Consider the following 19,526-nt stretch of genomic DNA (forward strand, 5'->3'; position numbering starts at 1 on the left):
TCTGTGTCGATGCTCTTTTTTCTCTTTCTTTTTCTATTTAAATTTTTCTGTTTTTGGACCTTAATCGATGGCTTGCAACTTGAAGTTAATCCCTTGTACAAGAAGCAAAGAAGCTACACGTGTCGGTTTCATTAGCTCTTCAGCTTTATGCACGTTGCGCATTCCCTCTGCGTGAACTGTCCTCAGCACAGCCCCCGGTGCAATGCTTGCCAAAAAAACGAAAATAGTTTGTTCATTTATATATGCACAAATATGGAAAATAAAAAAAGTAATTGAGATTTTTTTTCAAATGTCAATTATCAATATGTGATAAAATATCCAAACAAATATATGAAACGATTTAGAATTTCGATTTAAAACACGTAGAAAGATTTTACCGGATCAGAGATGGTAGAGGTTCTAAATCAATGTAAATAAGATTAGAGGAGACAGATTGTTAAGAGTAGCTCCGGAATCTTGCTTCGTATGAAAAGAAAAATGGTGATAGTGAGATTCGAGTAGTTCGAAATCATGGGAAAAATTAATTTAAGAATGAAAGGCGGTTAATAAAATTTGACAGAATGTTAAAATTTTTCATTAGATAGTAAAGATGATGACGACAACGACGAAGAAGGGAATTTGACAAGTTTCGACCGATCATTCTCCGAAATAAAGCATCTAAAAAAAAATCAATCTAGATAAATTTTAAGTCTGAATTTCATATCGAAATTAAGTGTTATCTACTCGCCTAAGCAAGCAATACCGCATTGACCTGATTAAATCATTCCCTCCTTAGCTAATTCCATCGCTGAGCATCACGCGATTGTTGGTCGTTGCAGGTAGGGCTGTCAAAAAAGCCCGGGCCGGCCCGACCCGGCCCGGACCGACCAGGACCGACCCGGAAATTTAGGGCTTCTTCAGGTCGGGTCTCCTTTGGTTCGGGTAAGACATTTAATTTTCGAATATCATCCCTGTTTAGGGCCGGGCCGGTCCGGGCCGGGCTTTTTTTGACAGCCCAGCCCGTGACTTAAAAAAGCTCTAGCTAGACACATACCACTAGATATAAATAGTACACTGTACTGCACGGCCGCCTCTCTCTCTCTCCTTCGACGACGAAGACCAAGACGCTGCTGGGTCGCAGGATCTGAGCGCCGAAGCCGCTCTCTCGATCCCTGTTCGAGGACCGCGACACGGATAACAGTGGCCGTCTTCCCGGTGGCGACAGCTGCTACGGCGACGTGCATTGCGAGGACCGTGGGTCGGGAGATTCTCGCGACGAGTTACTTCTCTGCACCTGTTCTGCCTCCAACCGGTCCTCGTGTCTGTGCCTAAAGGGTCGTGGTTTTGTCCCCCTTGCACCGAGCACAAGCTGCTCAAATTTCACTGCGTATTGGGAACATCTGGGGTTGTTTGGAATTCTGTCTTATGGGCAGAGAGAATCTGTCTGGTGTTTCTTTCTGAATTCCGATTGTCTTACTGTGCCGGCGGGACGACAAGTTGCTGTGTGACACTGATGGTTTTCGTGTGGGCAAGACCTTCTCTGATACATTTTAGGCATGAGCTAGCGAGGGGGCAAGAAGGAAAGTGTGCGTGATGTGGTATATAATGCTGGGGCTAGCTATGTGATTGTGACTGATGGGTTTACAAGTGCTAGTGGAAAAGGTTCGGTCTTGATTAGTTTAGTACAATTGAACTTTCTCGTATCATGAGGGATCGGGAAAAGACAATTCTAGTTTCGAGTCTAAGAGTTGTTCTTGGCTTTCGTTGCTTTAGCTTGATTTTGTTGTTTGATCTGATTCAGGGCTGATTTTGTTGGTTGTTTTGATCTAGGTTTGGCTGGCTTCTTGAGTTCTGTGTTTGCCTAGACTGAATCGTTGGTAACTCCATCTTGGGAATTACTGAGCCTGTATCTCATTGTAGAGCATATTTGCTTGTTTCTGTCCAAGGAAAGTAGCAGTTTCTAACCATTTCCTGCCCTATTCAGGATGAGACATTGAGAAATGCTGTTGAATATATTTTATGTTATTACACGTGAGAAAGAACGCTTGGAATTGCTATAAACACACCAATAACATTTCGAGGGATTCCATGACTATTCGTATTTGAGGTTGACACCTATCTCAAATGGCAATCTATTGAAAAAAAAAAGGAAAAAAATAAAAAGAAAACCCGAAACCCGATCCGGACTGACCCGACCAGACCCGTCTCTTGGGGTAAAGGCCAAATAGGGTTTTGGGTCGGGTCGGGTCGGGTCATAGCCGACCTGTTGGTTTTGGGTCGGGTCGGGTATTATGAAAGCCCGACCCGACCCGACCCATTGACACCCCTAGTTGCAGGGTTTGAAGTGGAATTGGTCGTTCTGTTTGCATTAAGCTGGCTAAATTATTACAACAACGTGACTGACCCATCTTTGCATTGGAACAGTCAGTCGAAGACTAGGACTAAGGAAACAGGAACATTCAAACTAGAGAAGCAAAAATCTGTTTGGCAAAGGGGGCAATGTAAATAGAGACTTTCCTCCTCAAGTCCTGCCTCGCTTATCTATGGAGATGCTCCAGGAAGCTCTCCCTGCTTCATCCTGAGGGACGGTTGTGGGTGCGTATGCCTGATCCCTAGGATGGATCGCAGATTGTATGGCGTGACCGGCCATCAAAGTGCCTCCTATCCTTTGTTGCTGAATCACCAGGACCGAGGCCGTGCTCTCAAAGTCTGGCGAAGCGAGCATGTCGGGGATGACGCCGAGCTCGGGGCACTCGCTCCACTGTTCGAGCCCCGTGAAGATCGGGGAGGCCTGGTGTTGCCTCCCGATCAGTATCAGATCATAACGGTCCACCATCTTTCCGATGAACGAAGCTAGGCCCACCCCGTCTCTCACCACCTCTTCCATGTAGACGAATCTCTCGTTCCCCACGTTGGAATGCCTGTACTCGTAGATCAGCTCCGTGTCGATCCTCCGGTCTTTCGTGTTCTCGCTCCCGAAGAGAAGGAAGCGAATGACCGTCACGATGACGTTCTCGTGTTTTGCCATCCGGGAACCGTAGGCCAGGGATTCCGCATCGTCCGGGCCGCCGATGAAGAGGACCGCGACATGGAACGTGGATTCGCTCGTCAGGATTGTGAGCGTGCCCCTCACGATTCCCCTGTCTATGAGGATCCCGACCGAGCACGGCGCTTGCTCTAGGACATGTAGATTCATGGTCTGGACAGCTCGGTTTACCTTGCCTACTTGGCCATCGACCGCCCACTGCTTGTGAAACGGGACGATCACGATGCTCGCTCTCTCGTCGAGGGCCACCTGGCATATATCGACATGCATGGTATCGAAATCAGATATGGCAGTGAACGTCTGCACCGTGACACGCCCTTCGTTGTGGTGCTCGTAGTTCCTGAAAGCATTAATTATGTGCCCGGACGTGATTGAACTAGAGTCGATGACTCGATCCTTGTGGCACACGAGCATGGCAGTGGTTCGGCCAATGAGCTCGACCAACACCATTGCCATGATTGCGATCGGGCTCTCTTCCGAAGCATGGGATACCTCTAGGAGGTTTATGATTGTCGGGACGCTGTCGTGACTGTCGACACAGACGAGAATCCGGAGCTCGGAATTGGGCTTGTTATGCTGGATCGAAGATCTTTTGACCGATATGAATTGCCTTGAAGGATCATAGAGGACTTTCACAAGCGGGGTTGTGATTCCCGTCACCAGTATAGTTGATATTATACACAGGGAAAACAGTTCATTCGTTACGACCTGTCATACACAAGTTTCCCAAATTATCTCAACATCATGGCAAAGCAATTGACATTACATAACCACATGTTCGTTCATCTATCGGCTGCTCGAATCTGACATCTTCTAGAACTATGTAAGGTGGAGAAATTAACTGTTGTATGCGCAAATATGAGAGATCACCAGGACGAGTAGATGATTGTCCCTTACCTGGCCATTTCGCCAGACGTTGTAGAGCACGAGCTCGATTACGCCTTTTCCGTTCAAGATGAGACCGAGAACGAAAGCTTCTCGAAAGGGAATCTTGCTGTAGAGTGCGGCCGATACTACCACTCCGAATTTGACGAGGAAGGAGACGACGACCAGAACAGCCAGGATCCAGAGGGACTCGTTGTGAATTTGGAACACGTCAGTGCGTAAACCCGACACGGACACAAAGGCAGGGTAGAGCAAGCTGGACGCGAAAAGTTCTATTCTTGATTCGATGGCCGTGCCCAGCGGCGGTCCATCCGGAACCATCAAGCCCAGAAATAGGGGACCGAGATAGTGTTGGCCCACCGTTTCGGCCATGAACCCCGTCACGAGAACAAGCAATATGACACACATCAATGTACCCTCGTCGATGGTTTTCCCGGGTTGAGTATTGTGTATCAACCGTAATATCAGCGGCTTAAATACGAAAACAATAACCAGCAGAACTGCAACTGCCGCTGCGATAGCTAACCCCGACATCGCCACGTGACCGTCATTCTCCGCCATCCCCGTCCCTATGGCCGCCAATCCCATCCCAATCAGGTCACAGACCATGGACGAGGAGATGGCGAGCCTGCCCAGGTCAGTGTTGTGGATCCTAAGCTCGATGAGCAGGGAGGAGATGACCGGAAAGCCAGTCAGGGCTTGCACACCCGCGACGTACGGCAATGCCTTTGTGAGGCTCGAGTCCAGGGTGAAGTGGCGTTGCAGGACCGTTGACAGGATGAGCAGGACGACCAACGACAAGAGCAACATGGAGGAGCCGATCAAAAGCGCCTTGCGCCCTGGCCGCAGCATCGAGGCAGGGTCCATCTTCACCCCGAGACAGAAGAGGAAGAACATGACGCCAAACATCGTGAACGTCTCGATGATCGTCTCACTCCTCGCGGGGAAAATGCTCGACGCCAGAGCCTTGTTCTGGCCTAAAACCGAGGGTCCCAGCAGAATTCCTCCCTGTCAATGTTTTGGCAGATACGTGAGCATCAAGCTGTTAAAGTTTCTAACACACATTGTTCATAACTCTGTTCTCAGTAGTCGCAGGGTGAGGCATCATCAATCCATCGAACAATTACATTGAACGGACATTGAAGATAGATGAAAGAAATGGGAACCCTACGAGGAGCTGCGATACGATGGTGATTTGACCGAGCGGCTTGAGGGCGAGATGGACGAGTCGGGTAACGAAGAAGATGAGAATGAGCTGAAACATGAGGAGCGGGGTTGGGAGATTCAGGGGGTTTTCATGGAGCCATATGCTCTTCCCTCTGTCTTGGTATCTTTGCTGGCACACGACTGTTTTGTTTCCCATTTCCAAGAGTTGGTCAATCATTCTTGACACACCCTCTTTATTATCACATTGATTCATTCCTTCACCTGTTTAACACTTTTTCTAGTTTCTCAGAAGACCCAAAAGAAGAACATCAAAAGTGAAAAAAAGCATGGGTAGATAGAGAGAGAGAGAGAGAGAGAGAGAGAATGGGGTTGGGAGGACCAAGTATTTTGGCATTCCTACTTTTCATGGTTGACCTTCAAGTGAGGATTGTTAGAGGGTCCTGTGGTTTACAAACTCAGTGTGCGTGTCTTGTGGAGGAGAGCCTCTTCTGTTCTAGTTTCCCTGACACTTCGGCTTATGGATGTTTGTTGGCTTCTTTTGCTGCAACGTTTTGGGTCCGGAATTCATGATGCAGATGAAAGGACAATGATCATGACGCCACGTGTAAGTCACCCGATAGAGCCTAAAGATAGAGTTTGTGTGAATCTCCAGCTGCTTTTGCACCCGCAAGGAGCCGCACTTGTTACTATTACGTTCGTGGTCTGCTATACTCATTTACAATTTGTGTCCTAAATAAATTGCTTTATACCAAATGACAAGATTGTTGTGCAGACAAAAATTGCTCTAGCTTTTGACACTTGTGCATTCTCTTCGAACACCCTCGAGAACGTTGACCCATGTCTTTGCAATACTCGGGTGTTGTGGGATATGGAGATAGTTACGTTCAATCAAAATTAGTGAAGTACTCGGAGAGTTACGGACACCCTCTTCAATTAAAAAAGAAAAAATTGCTTGTGCTTCATATTGCTATTTGCTGCTTTTGACTTGAGAGTTACCAATTAAAGTCGTTTACGTTCGAGAGTTGCCGACAATAGTTACCGACGATTGAGGCTTTCACTTTCAAGTGTTACGCCTCTAAAGCTCAATAAGTGGTATCAAAGCCCAGGAGCTGGGGACCATTGTACATGAGCAACCGGTCAGGATCCGGAGAATGCCGAAATTCTGTCATTGCAAAGATAGGGACTATGATTCATTGGTCTAGGACCAAGTTGAATTGGTGTAGTGCCGGGCATTATATCCAAGTTCGATGGCGGATATTTCAAGTTCGATGAACGGGGTCAAGAAGCTCAACAACTCTAATTATAATAATTGGAGTTCTCGCATGCAATTTTACTTGATGGGACAAGATTTGTGGGATATCGTTGGCGGGGGCAACACCACACCACCCACGAACGATGGCGAGTTAAGGAGATGGAACATCAAAGTGGGTAAAACTCTTTATGCTCTTTCTGCGACTGTTGAAGATGAATTAATGCAACACATAAAGAGCGCGAGGACTCCAAAGGAGGCATGGGATAACTTGGTAGCGCTATTTGCGAGGTCGAACGACGCCAAGTTGCAAAGGTTGAAAAATGAGTTGATGTCGGTGTCACAACAAAATATGACGATGAGTCAATATTTCTCCAAAATTAAATCTGTTTGTGATGAAATTTCAAATCTGGATCCTGAGAATGCCATTTCAGAGACAAGAATTAGAAGAATCATCATTCACGGGTTAAGGCCGGAGTACAATAGTATTGCTACGGCCACCCGTGGATGGCAACTGAGCCAACTCTAACCGAGTTAGAGAATATATTGGCCAATCAAGAGACTTTAGATAGACAAATGTCTAAAGTCTCGGTTAAGGAAGATGAAAATGCCCTCTTTAGTAATAAAAGAGGGTTCATGGGTCAAAGGAGAATTGGTGCAGGTAGTAGAGATGGCAAACAGAAGAAAAGTCATGAAGACTGGCAAAAGCGACCAGAAGGGTGTAGCCTTCGGCCAGGGGGGAGTTTTTCAAAATCGCAACAAAGATGGCAATGGAGATAAAAGCAACAAAAGACGTAACGAACGATGTTACATCTGCGGTAAAGTTGGCCATTTTGCCAGAGATTGTCGAGTCAAAGGAGTTGAAGGAAATGTTGTAGCATCTAAGAAAAATGATAGCGAAGAGGAGTGGGATTTCCAGGCGTCTATTGCCGTGGAGGAACAAGAAGAGCTTGCAGGCTCTTCTACCACCGAGTTAAAAGATGCAACAGCTCTCATCACGGTAAGTGATAAATCGATCAATTATGATATTGATTAGATAGTTGATTCAGGGTGTTCAAATCATATGATCGGAGATCAAGGCAAGCTAACAAATATGTCCGAGTACACTGGTGCGCGAGTAGTTGTCACTGCGGACAACTCAAGGTTGCTGATTACTCATGTTGGCCAAACGGTGATAACACCCCAATTCAGTTCACATCAGTTTGAGCTAACAAATGTGTATCATGTGCCGGGGATGAAAAAAAATCTACTGTCTATGTCTCAATTTACAGACTCAAGAAATTATGTGGTGTTTGGTCCAAAAGACGTTGAGGTGTACCACGATGTGAAACCCACTGGTATACCAATCATGGAGGGGCGTCGACTCGAGTCCATCTACGTGATGTCAGCACAGACGGCGTACATAGACAAAACTCGAAAGAGTGATACACCTGATTTGTGGCATGCACGGTTTGGCCATGTAAACTACCATAAGTTGAAGGTGATGATGAAGAAAGACATGCTAAAGGGTCTCCCTCACATGGAAGTTCAAGAAGATGTAGTTTGTGTTGGATGCCAATACGGGAAGGCACATAAGCTTCCACACGAGGAGTCCGCATTTCGAACCAATATGCCTCTCAAACTCATCCACTCAGATGTATTTGGTCCGGCAAAGCAATCATCAGTCAAAGGATCAAAGTACATGATAACGTTCATTGATGACTTTTCCAGGTACGTTTGGATTGATTTTATGAAGGAAAAATCTGAGGCATTTAACAAATTTCAGCAGTTTAGAGAAAAAGTGGAAAGAAAAGTAGGCAAGAAAATATTGTGCTTTTGTACTGATAATGGGGGAGAGTTTACTTCTCATGACTTCACAAAGTATTTGCAAGATTGCAAGATACGTTGACAATTTACTTGTCCGCATATGCCACAACAAAACGGAGTTGCCGAGAGAAAGAATCGGCATTTTGCAGAGACCTGCAGGAGCATGCTACATGCAAAGAATGTTCCACCTAAATTTTGGGCCGAATGTATGAAAACAACGCGCACTTGATCAACAGACTACCTCAAGCAAGGCTTGGCTTTTTGTCGCCATATGAGAAGCTATGAAATCGTAGGCCCACGGTAAGTCATTTTAGAGTATTTGGATGCGTATGCTATGCATTTGTACCATATCATTTACGCAACAAATTCGATAAGAAGGTAGTTCGCTGCATATTTGTGGGCTACGATGATCAACGGAAAGGATGGAAGTGTTGTGATCCTACAAAAGGGAGATGTTACACTTCCAGAAATGTGGTGTTCGACGAACTATCATCATGGTGGTCATCACAAGCTGTTGAATTACCAAATTCAAAGCAAATCGAAGAAGAGGTTCATGAAAGGATGACAGAAAATGATGAGTTCGAAAAGCATCAGCCGATTGAAAATGAAAATGAACCTGCAGTCGGAGGAGAACAAGTCGAAGCATTGTCACCAGAAAATTCAAAGAGTCCATGGCGAACTGGTGTACATCCGAGAATGACAGAAGAGCTTCGACTATGTCCGGTAGAAGAACCTGAAAAGCAAAAACCTCAACTTCGAAGATCAACGAGGCAAAAGAAACCAAATCCCAAATATGCAAATGCAGCATTAACTGAAAATGGAGGAAGCCTCATACAGCTCGCAATGGAGGAAGGCCATGGAGGAAGAGTTCCAAGCACTAAGGAAGAACGGGACGTGGGATTTGGCGCCAAAGCCTAAAGAGATATGTCCTATATCTTGCAAGTGAATTTACAAAATTAAAACTCGATCATATGGGTCAATAGAACGATATAAGGCAAGATTGGTTGCTTGAGGTTTTTTGCAAAAGTATGGCCTAGATTATGATGAAACCTTTAGCCCGGTAGCAAAGGTTACCACAGTTCGAATCCTATTAACACTTGCAGCAAGCAAGTCATGGAAGTTATGGCAAATGGACATGAAGAACGCTTTCTTGCATGGAGAACTAGATCGAGATATATACATGAAGCAGTCGGATGGTTTCACGAGCAAGGCTTATCTAAATCACGTTTGCAAGTTGAAGAAAGTTCTTTATGGCTTAAAGCAAGCCCCAAGAGCATGGTACGGGAAGATTGCTAAATTCTTGGTGCAAAGTTACCAGTTGACTCGAGCTTGTTTGTGAAGGCAAAAGATGGTAGGCTTACAATTGTATTAACTTATGTGGATGATCTAATCATCATTGGAAATGATGTAGAAGAGATGCGTTAACTCGGAGCCAATCTCTTAGTGCGATTTGAGATGAAAGAACTTGGAGAACTGAAACATTTTCTAGGACTCGAGGTTGAGCAGACAAAGGATGGTCTATTCCTATGTCAGCAAAAGTATACCTGAGATCTCCTAGAAAAGTTTGGGATGCTTGATTGCAAGCCTATTTCTACTCCACTGGATGGAAATGTAAGGCTATGTGCAGATGAAGGTCGAGAACTAGAAGACTTAACTACATATAGGCAATTGGTGGGTAGCCTTATATACCTAACCATAACACGACCTGACATTGCCTTCGCGGTGGGAGTAGCAAGCCGATTCATGGAGAAACCACGAAAGTCTCACTTGGATGCAATCAAGCGCATATTAAGGTATGTAAATGGTACATTTGACTTTGGGCTCCTGTATAAGAAAGAAGCATTGTCTGAATTAGTAGGTCATTGCGATGCTGACTTTGCTTGAGATCGTGATACATGATGATCAATTACTAGATACATGTTTAGCCTCGGATCAGTGGTGGTGTCCTGGTGTAGTAAAAGGCAGTCGACTGTTTCACTATCTACTACGGAAGCTGAATATAGAGCAGCGGCAATGGCAGCTCAAGAGAGTACGTGGCTCGTACAACTAATGGAAGATCTTCATCAACCAATTGAATACTCACCACGGTTACACTGTGATAATCTATCAACAATAAGCTTGGCAGAGAATCCAATTTTCCATGCGAGGACTAAGCATGTGAAAGTACAATATCATTTTTTGCGGGAAAAAGTTTTATAGGGAGAGATAAAGATGGAGTACACCAAGACAAGTGATCAATCCACAGACATCTTCATCAAAGGACTTGCAGCTGTGAAATTTGAAGAGTTTCGGACTCAACTTGGTATGGTTTCAAAATCTGTCCTAAGAGAGAGTAGTCGGTGAGGGGGAGTATTGAAGATATCACCTCCTCATCTCTCTAGATCTTTCTTGATTAGTCTTGACCTTTCGTATTTCAATGACTAGTTAATGTGATTGTTTATATTTGATCTTGACCTTTCGTGTTTCGATATCTAGTTAATATCATATACATATATAGTCATTTATGCGTCATATCAAAAGTCATGTATTATGCCTATATAAAGGCAAGTCTAGTTGAAGTATTTGTAAGGTGAATCAAGTTATAATAAAATAGTTTATTCCTCTCCTCTCTTTTAGTGTTTTTCCTTGAGAGTTACCAATTAAAGTCGTTCACCTTCAAGAGTTGCCGACAATAGTTACCAACAATCGAGGCTTTCACTTTCAAGTGTTACGCCTCTAAAGCTCAACATAGACATCTATCCTCATCGAATCGAGTCCTAGCATTTGATGACCTAAGACAATAACTAAATAGATATCTACACGGTGCACAATTATGCAAGGTCTTGTACACATAATTAGAGGTGTGAAGAAAAACCAAGAACTGTCCGGACCGCCCGGAATTAGATCGGACCGGCCATGGAAACTGCCAATTCTCGATTTCAATTTACTGAAATTAGTGAGTACCGGTCCAATTCCCTATTCCAGGCATAGAATGGTCCACCTGCCACCTGGACCAAGCCAATATATATATTTAGAAAAAATTCCAACTCACTTTTAATGAAAGTGAGTCTTTCTTGCTTGCTTTTTGCCACAATCCTACTTGTGTCGCGATCCTCAAAATTGAAACAAAAGGAAGAAATCTTAACCTCATCTCACTCTCACCGTGAGAGTCTTATGCGGCCACGCCTTCAACTTTGTCATAGATTCACAATCATCTCGTGCCTCGCCTCCGGCCCTCCCTCATATCTGGCATCAGGCTCTCGCTCTTGTCTTGTCTGGTTGTGAATTTGTAGGGATTGTGGACCGAAATGAAACCAAACCTGCAGTCCGGTTATAATTTTTCAGAACCAGTCCTTTGACCATACTCACCCTACATACAATCCCTCCATATGCGATGTTATGTCCTACTTTGAAACTCTCTTCTAATAGACTGATGCATCATGCATCGCTGCCATCGCGATTAGAGCGTGCCAAGTGACCCGGCAATAATTGGGTGACGAACAGAGAATATATTTTTCGTGCAAATTCATTAGCATATAGCATTTACTGTACTCTTGCTGATCAAAATAATGTAGGAACTTTCCAAGCAAACAGGGTCATAGAATTCGAGATTCATGCAAATAATAGGAACCCCTATATATAATTGTTAATATTTAGGGAAAATGCCACAAAAAACCCTAAACTATGCCACTTGTGACACATTTACCCTGAACTTTTTTTTGTGACACGAAAAACTCCAAACTATGCCACTTGTGACAAATTTACCCTGAACTTTTTTTTATGATACGAAAAACTCCAAACTATGTCACTTGTGACACATTTACCCCACAATATTTTGACCCATGGGTATTTTCGTCTTTTTCCTTTTTTTTTTCCTTTCTTATCCGGCGAGGGCGGTCCTCGCCGGCGGTGGGTGGGGCGAGGGCTGCCCTCGCCGGATCTGGCGAGGGCGACCCTCGTCGGCGTTAGGCGAGGCGGCCCTCGCCAGATCCGGCGAGGCCAGCCCTCGCCCGACGCCGACGAGGGTCGCCCTCGCTCGACGCCGGCGAGGGTCGTCCTCGCTACATCCGGCGAGGGCAGCCCTCGCCCCACCCGCCGCTGGCGAGGACCGCCCTCGCCGGCTTCCCTCCGCCGGATAAGAAAGGAATAAAGAAAAAAGGAAAAAGACGAAAATGCCCATGGGTCAAAGTATTGTGTGGTAAATGTGTCACAAGTGACATAGTTTGAAGTTTTTCGTGTCATAAAAAATAGTTCAAGGTAAATTTATCACAAGTGGCATAGTTTTGAATTTTTCGTGTCATAAAAAAAAAGTTCAGGGTAAATTTATCACAAATGGCGTAGTTTTGGATTTTTTATGCCACAAAAAAAAATTCAGGGTAAATATGTCATAAGTGACATAATTTAGAGTTTTTTGGTGACATTTTTCCTAATATTTATTACCTATTTAATTATATTGGGGAAGAGGGATACTATGGTGATGTTCCCATCGACCCGCGCGGCTTTTCCTTTTCTTCCGACACGGAGCCACGTGACGAACGGATGAGAACGATGACGCGTCACGTGGGGGGAAACGCATCCTCGCTAATATCTATGATGGGGATAGGAACAAAGAAAAACACGAGATCACGTGGCGATTAGTTGCCATAATCTCGTCCATCTGATCTGACTCCCGGTTGGCTATTTCATAAACAGGAATAGTGTTGCACATCCTGTTTCGTTATATACTTTAATAAAACAAAGGACGCGTCATCAAATGCTCCAGAAAATGCTCGATAAGTATCTTAATATTTCCGAAAGAAAAAAGGACGAGGAAATTAAGGATATTTAATAAGCCGGAATTTTATTCTTGATACCGCGTGCGGCGGCATCCCGCCAGGGGGAAACTGAGTGCGGCGCAGGTGCAGGTGCACCGGCATTTTCCTGAGACCATCCGCCGGCGCCGGGCCCCACACACACCCACTCGCTGCACGTGGGGGACCCCCGCGGTGTAGAGGTCTAAACGACTTTTCTTTCTTTCTTTTTATTTTTTTTGTTTTGGTCACAGAGGTTCTAAACGACCTTATCCAGTGCATTATCTGATCGTTTTGTCCTTTAATGGATATGTTGGCCTGTATTTGAAATAACTTTTTGTTTCTCTTACCAGTGACAAAAAGAAAAAATCAGCTTTCTTTCCCAGAAAAGGAAAAACAGTTTTGTCTATTGCCTATACTATCCTATATTTAGGCGTGCATTATATTTGTTTTTAATAGAGCTATAAGAGGACAGGCTAATAGAACTTATCAAAGAGAGCCTATCCGGCCATATTTCATAGGCGCGTTCAATTTACTAATCCCGGGATTAAAAATTAGAATTGAAAATATGACCGTATACGCTGGATTTATACGATATCAATACATGTTAGCTATCAAAATTCCCGTGGTTCGAACGGTTCATATGTGTCGAGCTCATACGATCCATATGCCAGTGTTGGGATTTTTCTTAGAGTTAATACCGCGAAAAACCTCAAACCGGTGCGCCTGTGACAATTTTACACAAAATTAATTTTTTGACGACAAAAAACCCCAAACCGGTACACCTGTGATAAATTTATCCTCAGTTTATTTCAGTTATATTTCACTGTCAAATTGCTTTGTTAAATGACATGTGGCAATTGACGAATGTACCAATTTTATGTTTTACTCTCCATTTGTCACATGCGTACCAATTTATGATTTTTTGTGATATTAATTCAATTTAAAGGAAACTAACGGAGGGTAAATTTGTCACAAATGTACTAATTCGGGGATTTTGGTGGTTAAAATATTAATTTAGGATAAATTTGTCACATGTGTACCAGTTTAAAATTTTTCATGATCAAAAAATTAATTTTTGATAAAATTATCACAAATATATCAATTTAGAGCTCTTCGTGGTATTAATTACTTTTCTTATTTGTCGATGGTATGTTGATATTTTAGTAGTGGATTGAAAAAGAAAAAAAAAATCATATCTCTCTCTCTCTCTCTCTCTCATATCTGTGGGCTGCCCATTGAATAAAGTTTTCATTTTTAACTCGATTGTATATATAAGGAAGGTGGTCTCGCGGACACCATACAGTCCGTCCGTCTCATTATCTTCTTTAGCCTTTGAAGCTTTCTCGTTCCTTGTCCTCCGATTCTCTGTAACCGCTCCCGAGCGCTTTGTGACTGGTTCCGTTTCGTGTGCCGAGCATTGAAGTGGCGATGGACGTGATCTCGAGGACAAGCCCCCTTCTGACCTCCTCCACGCTGAACCCCAACGCCCCGCTGTTCGTGCCGATGGCGTACCGGACGGTGGAGGACTTCTCCGACGAGTGGTGGGCCCTGGTCCAGACCTCGCCGTGGTTCCGCGACTACTGGCTCGAGGAGCGCTTCTGCGATCCCCAGGACGACCCTCTCTTCTCCGCCGTCGACGATTTCGCCCTCCCCGACGACCTCGACTCTCTCTTCGACGACGACTACGATCAAACCCTCCTCGACCGTGAGTACTCGAAACCCAAAAGCCCAAAACTTTGGCGACATCGGATCCGACCATTTCATTTTCGTGTGTTGGGTCGGAAGAAAAAGCTGAAAGAAGTGGTTTTTTTGCTGTTTTTTTCAGATGGAAAGGAGGAAGGAAGAGGGTGTTGCGGGGATCTGGTTTCCATTGGAGGGTTGAAGTGGAAGGAGGCGCGACGTGAGGCGCACGCGCCGAGGTACGCGGAGAAGGCGCCGAAGATCGTGAACAACGTGAGGGTGAGCCCCAAAACGATTCAGCAGCCGCGCTAGAGGTTCGACTCACTGGGTGTAGTTGGAAGACCGAGTCGAGTTCATTGTGTTTTAGCTGTGAATTGAATTTGATTTCTGCCATTGCGTCTTACTGCTACTGTAAATAGAGTCTTGGCTACTTCTTGTGTTTCCGGTCTAGGTTTCGTCTTCTGACTGTGTTGTTTTAGATCATGCGAATGGAATATGTACTGAATTCACCAATGAAAATCGGGAAAAAAAATTGGAAAATTCGATCATCGGATACAAGGAGACCGCGTATGTACACGGTTCTTCACAAGCAGATCTGATTCTAGATGGCGAATAACTAGCGTACAACTTCGAATTTCAACCATTCATGACCATGAAGCTCGTTTAATCCCCTCTTGTTTTACCTGGAGTCTGGAGATTGGCCCCATCGGTTGATCCTAGCGCGAACCTGTGCTCCGTTAGTTTTAAGTAGCTTGATCTCCCGATCCCCAGCTACTGGCTTGCTTTCCGATCTTCTGAAGCGCTCTGATCACCGCCTCCGACGTCACGTTTCCGGTCACGGTCACCTTGTTCAGCTCCATGTCCACATCATAAGTATCGACATCTGCAAGTTGCAAATTCACACAAGCGAAGTGTCTCGGCTGCTTCCAAAGCAAAACAAGAATCTGTCATGTCAGAGCATGTTTCTACCGCTCGACGCGAAATTACCTTCCATCTTCTTAATTGCTTTGAGGATTTTCTTGATGCACTCCTCGCAGTGCAGACCGACCTTCAATTCCACCACCTATGCGCAAGAACACAAGAAACAAAAGACCGCCCATCATTCAAGCCCTCGTAGGGGGAAGAGTAATAAAAAAGTAACATGTAACTGGTGGTGAAAATTTGCGTACGTTCGTCATTCGTTCGACTGACTGGTGGTGGAAATTTGCGGAGCTGAATTGAATCCCCCGTTAAGCCGAGGAAGACGAACGATGTGGGTTTCGGGTTTTAAACGAAGTGAAGGCAACGGTAGAGGGTGAAGTGAAGAACTGGATGCTTTACGTAGGCGATTGAAATGATGGTGGGCATTTTCTTTCGCTAAAAAGCTTCTTTACCGTTGCTTCTTTGTTGACTTGTCCATAGCTTTCACGATGCAAGGGTCGGCAAAAGCTACTGAATTGCCGCGGTGGTGGAATGGCCATTCAACGGCTGTGGCTGCATGCAGCGATGTTGGTGGAGCCCAACTCTGGCTGGCACGATCACTGTTCAAATTATTAGTGCTTTTCTTGACAAATGATTAATGCTAGTAACAAAGTACCCAATCACGTACTACAAATTCATTCTATAAATCGTTTAAGCAGTGTTATTTAGTAGATCGTGTATCCTATACAACTTCATCGCCTGCCTCGTTCTATAGTAATCGCCTATGAAGCTATGTCAAAATCATTTTTCTCCACGAGCAAGAGATACATGCCGAGTACAAGATGATGGACCGACTTATTCCTCATTTGAGCCGCTTGTTTGATAAGAGCAAATGTCCGCGGAAGTTTTAAGAGTCCATACCATGCAAAAGAATAAGGAAAAAAATGAAATTTAGACTCCAAACTGGTCGTGTTTTTTAAAATGGATCGTACTTTCGTTCAACCTTGATCAAATGAAACTCCCTTCAGCCACTTTGATTAGTAGATTACAAACATAGACATCGCCCGAGATTAATTTAAGTAAGTTTGTGGTGATATCAACAATTTGTAGTTCAGAAATATGGTTTTTAGGGAATGGTTTTTTCGAAAGTATTATCCTCTTAAAACTGCTTCACTAGGAAGAAGCGCATATGCCTAGGGATTATCTACATGAATCCATCCTTATGAGGCTGTGTTCTGGTGTGGGGGCCAGGCCCAAATTTATTGTGTACATTAGGCTCCCTGCGAGAGCCCCATGAAGCTTTTGGGCCATTATTTCTTCCTGAAGAGAGGATTTGTAATGGGCAGGGTGCAAAATTAAACACAATAAGGCTGTTTAACGTGTAAGGAAAGAGGATTTTTAGTTTTTGTATGAACAAGGGAATGGCTCCATGTCACTACCTGAAGCTTTCGCTTGTCTAATATTGTCTAATTGTATCGGGCTGCCTTTGGCACAGCTTAGCTTTGGTAACAAAATCACAAAAGCATTGAGGCCAAAGTTCGGCCTTGTAAATGTTGAAAGCCCAATGCAAGTTGGGACCAGCGTTGGCTTTCAGCATTCCGAAAATGCTGCTGTCAAGTTTAACGAAAATTATGACCAAAAAAAAAAAAAGTTTAACGAAAATAAATTTTCCTTCCAATCTTGCCATTGTTAATATTTGTGTATTCTTTTCTGCCCTGAGTTATTGTTCATCGTCATGACGAGCTTGTTGAACATAAAGCAGACGATTTTGAATGCAATGAAGGGGAGTGAGGCGGAGGCCGACAGTAGCCCCGAGGCATAGGGTGACACTTCTTCGTCGGCTGTAGAGGCTCAAAGGAAGAAGATCCACATGGAGTCGGATCCGGACAAGGAAGCTCGAGAGGATGATGAGAATGATGAAGGGGGTGGTGCCGACAAGAAGGAAGCTCCTGTTGCTTCTCTGTTGGCCCTCTCTTTTTGCCTTTTCTCTTCAAAGTTGATTGACAAGAATTACACTAAAACTCAATTATTCGAACGGCATTTGCTAATACACCTTGAGTTAAGGATTTTTTTGGAAAATGATTTAGCATTTCCCCAAATCTCTCCCAAACTCACCCATACAAAACTAGATGATGAGCAAAGAAAGAGGGCAAGCCTTCTTCATGAATTCCCTATCCAAATCACCAAGAACTTGAAAACAGAAGAATGGCATTAATTTGTACGCTAGTGGGCGAAATGCGAAGTGGCAGATCAAAAGGTATTCTCAAAGCCCTATCATGGGTATGTTCACCATCCAAACTTTTGGGCTGCAAAAGAACAAATTCCCATGACTCACTGTTAACAAGTAAACATTCCCCACTTGAAGTCTTGGGATATTCTTATCCTTCATCAACTTACAAAAACTTCAAATTCAAAAATTTCCCCTTTTCTTTCATCTTTTCTTTTCCCTCGACGATAGCAAAAGCTTTCGTTTGCTAGGGAAAATAATTGCGCGATACTAACGAAGGAGTTCAAACTTAGAATTTGTCTAAATATTTGGAAAAAAAAATCAGTGCATGTTAAGAGGAAACCTCAAGAAATGATTAAGAAAACCGGGTAATTCGGTGAAATCTAAATTTTTATTTGGCAGCACTTCCATGTTGCTAAGGGGGACTGTCATCCAATCTTTCTCATTCTCCAAGAAAATTACCAAAAAAGTCATAAACCTATTATAGTTATGCCAATTCAGTCCTAAACCTTTCAATTTAGCCAATCTTTTTTTGGTCAATTTAGTCCTAAACCTTTTAATTTGGTCAATTTAGTTCTAAACCTTTTAATTGTGTCAGTTTAGTCCTAAAACTTTTGACGATTTATCAATTTAGTTTTAAACCTTTTGACGATTTGTCAATATAGTCATTATTGATAATTTTGGCCTAAATTGCTGATGTACGATCTAGTCAGCGACGGCTATTATGTGTATTTAAAAAAAAATTATTTTTTCTCCTTCTTTTCCAAACTGTGGGCCAGCGAGGTCAATCACTCATGAGAAGAAGCGTATAAGGAGTGACCTAACTTTTTATTATTATTTTTTTCTTCTTTTCATTTATGTTTGTTTTTGTCATTCTCCACCGTGATTAGAAGCATTTCAACCTCAAAAGTTAGGTCACTCCTGATTGAGCGACTGCGAGGGTGACGTGACCAAGATTTTCTATCGAGAACATACGGACAACAATAGCATTTTCCACATGACGCTTCGATGCCTCAAGCTTTTTCCAACGCCAACAGTAGAGTTTTAGGAATGGGAGATAATCGCAATCGCTTTCGTGCCTGTCGAGGAACGTCAGACTTGTGCCTGTCGACGAACGTCGGACTCCTCCACACAGCCATGGCATAGGGGGCTTGATTCGACACCACGAAGGCGAAACTTCAACAGGTATCGCTGATAATGGTAGGTTTATCAATGATCTTATCAGGGTAACACTCCGCGACAATCATCTCCCACTAACTTTTGAATTGAAGTTGATGTTTTCCATGAGCAAGAATGGACAAGCCATTAGATTTTTTCTTTCCCAAGGTCATCTGCCCAAGGTTGAGTTCCTTTTTTCGTGCATAAATTTAACGACTGGAAAGATAAATCTGCCAGGAAAAAGAGCGTGAAAAATCTAAGTGATTTGGTGATGAATGATTCTCTCTCAACTTGATCGTCACAGCAAACATTCGCGCACAACGCTTTTCCGAGATTCGAACGTGAGAAACGGACAGGACAACGAGGGAGTAGTGCTTCATGCAAGATGCGTGGAATAATCTTCATGAAATACGAGATAACATATGCTTCCCTGGACATTCTCAACATGGACCAGACCCAAAACCCCCTTTGTTTTCCCCGCAAAAAGCAGCTTCTCTTTTCTCATCCTTAACATTCTTTCGGCAGAGAAACCCTAATCCCGACGTTTCGGCGGTGACGAGATGAGCTCCAACTTTCAAAAGGTCTTTGACAAACCCCTCGAGGCGGCGGCATCTCTAAAGCCGCCATAGTTTATAGCAGCTTTTATAAAGTTTACCT

At 43.9% G+C, this 19,526-nt stretch overlaps 3 protein-coding genes across 3 annotated transcripts; 1 reads left to right on the plus strand and 2 right to left on the minus strand.

The window, feature by feature from the left end:
* Positions 1–2,317: 2,317 nt before the first annotated feature.
* On the minus strand, positions 2,318–5,422 carry LOC115673178 (cation/H(+) antiporter 15-like). Its single transcript, XM_056308144.1, has 3 exons — positions 5,082–5,422; positions 3,923–4,918; positions 2,318–3,733 (listed from the first exon to the last, which is right to left on the minus strand). Exons 1-3 carry the CDS (start codon positions 5,328–5,330, stop codon positions 2,501–2,503), a joined length of 2,478 nt encoding a protein of 825 aa, XP_056164119.1. The 5' UTR covers positions 5,331–5,422; the 3' UTR covers positions 2,318–2,500.
* Positions 5,423–14,195: 8,773 nt separating this feature from the next.
* LOC115673349 (protein EARLY RESPONSIVE TO DEHYDRATION 15-like) lies at positions 14,196–15,124 on the plus strand. The gene is made up of 2 exons (XM_030595491.2): positions 14,196–14,609; positions 14,730–15,124. Exons 1-2 carry the CDS (start codon positions 14,333–14,335, stop codon positions 14,894–14,896), a joined length of 444 nt encoding a protein of 147 aa, XP_030451351.1. The 5' UTR covers positions 14,196–14,332; the 3' UTR covers positions 14,897–15,124.
* Positions 15,104–15,962, minus strand: LOC115673350 (copper transport protein CCH). The gene is made up of 3 exons (XM_030595494.2): positions 15,754–15,962; positions 15,572–15,647; positions 15,104–15,467 (listed from the first exon to the last, which is right to left on the minus strand). Exons 1-3 carry the CDS (start codon positions 15,760–15,762, stop codon positions 15,328–15,330), a joined length of 225 nt encoding a protein of 74 aa, XP_030451354.1. The 5' UTR covers positions 15,763–15,962; the 3' UTR covers positions 15,104–15,327.
* Between the last annotated feature and the right edge of the window lie 3,564 nt (positions 15,963–19,526).

This window comes from Syzygium oleosum, unplaced genomic scaffold (genome assembly GCF_021117445.2).
Source record: "Syzygium oleosum isolate NSW1041296 unplaced genomic scaffold, Sole_v2.1 Sole_v2.02, whole genome shotgun sequence".
Lineage (NCBI taxonomy): Eukaryota > Viridiplantae > Streptophyta > Magnoliopsida > Myrtales > Myrtaceae > Syzygium > Syzygium oleosum.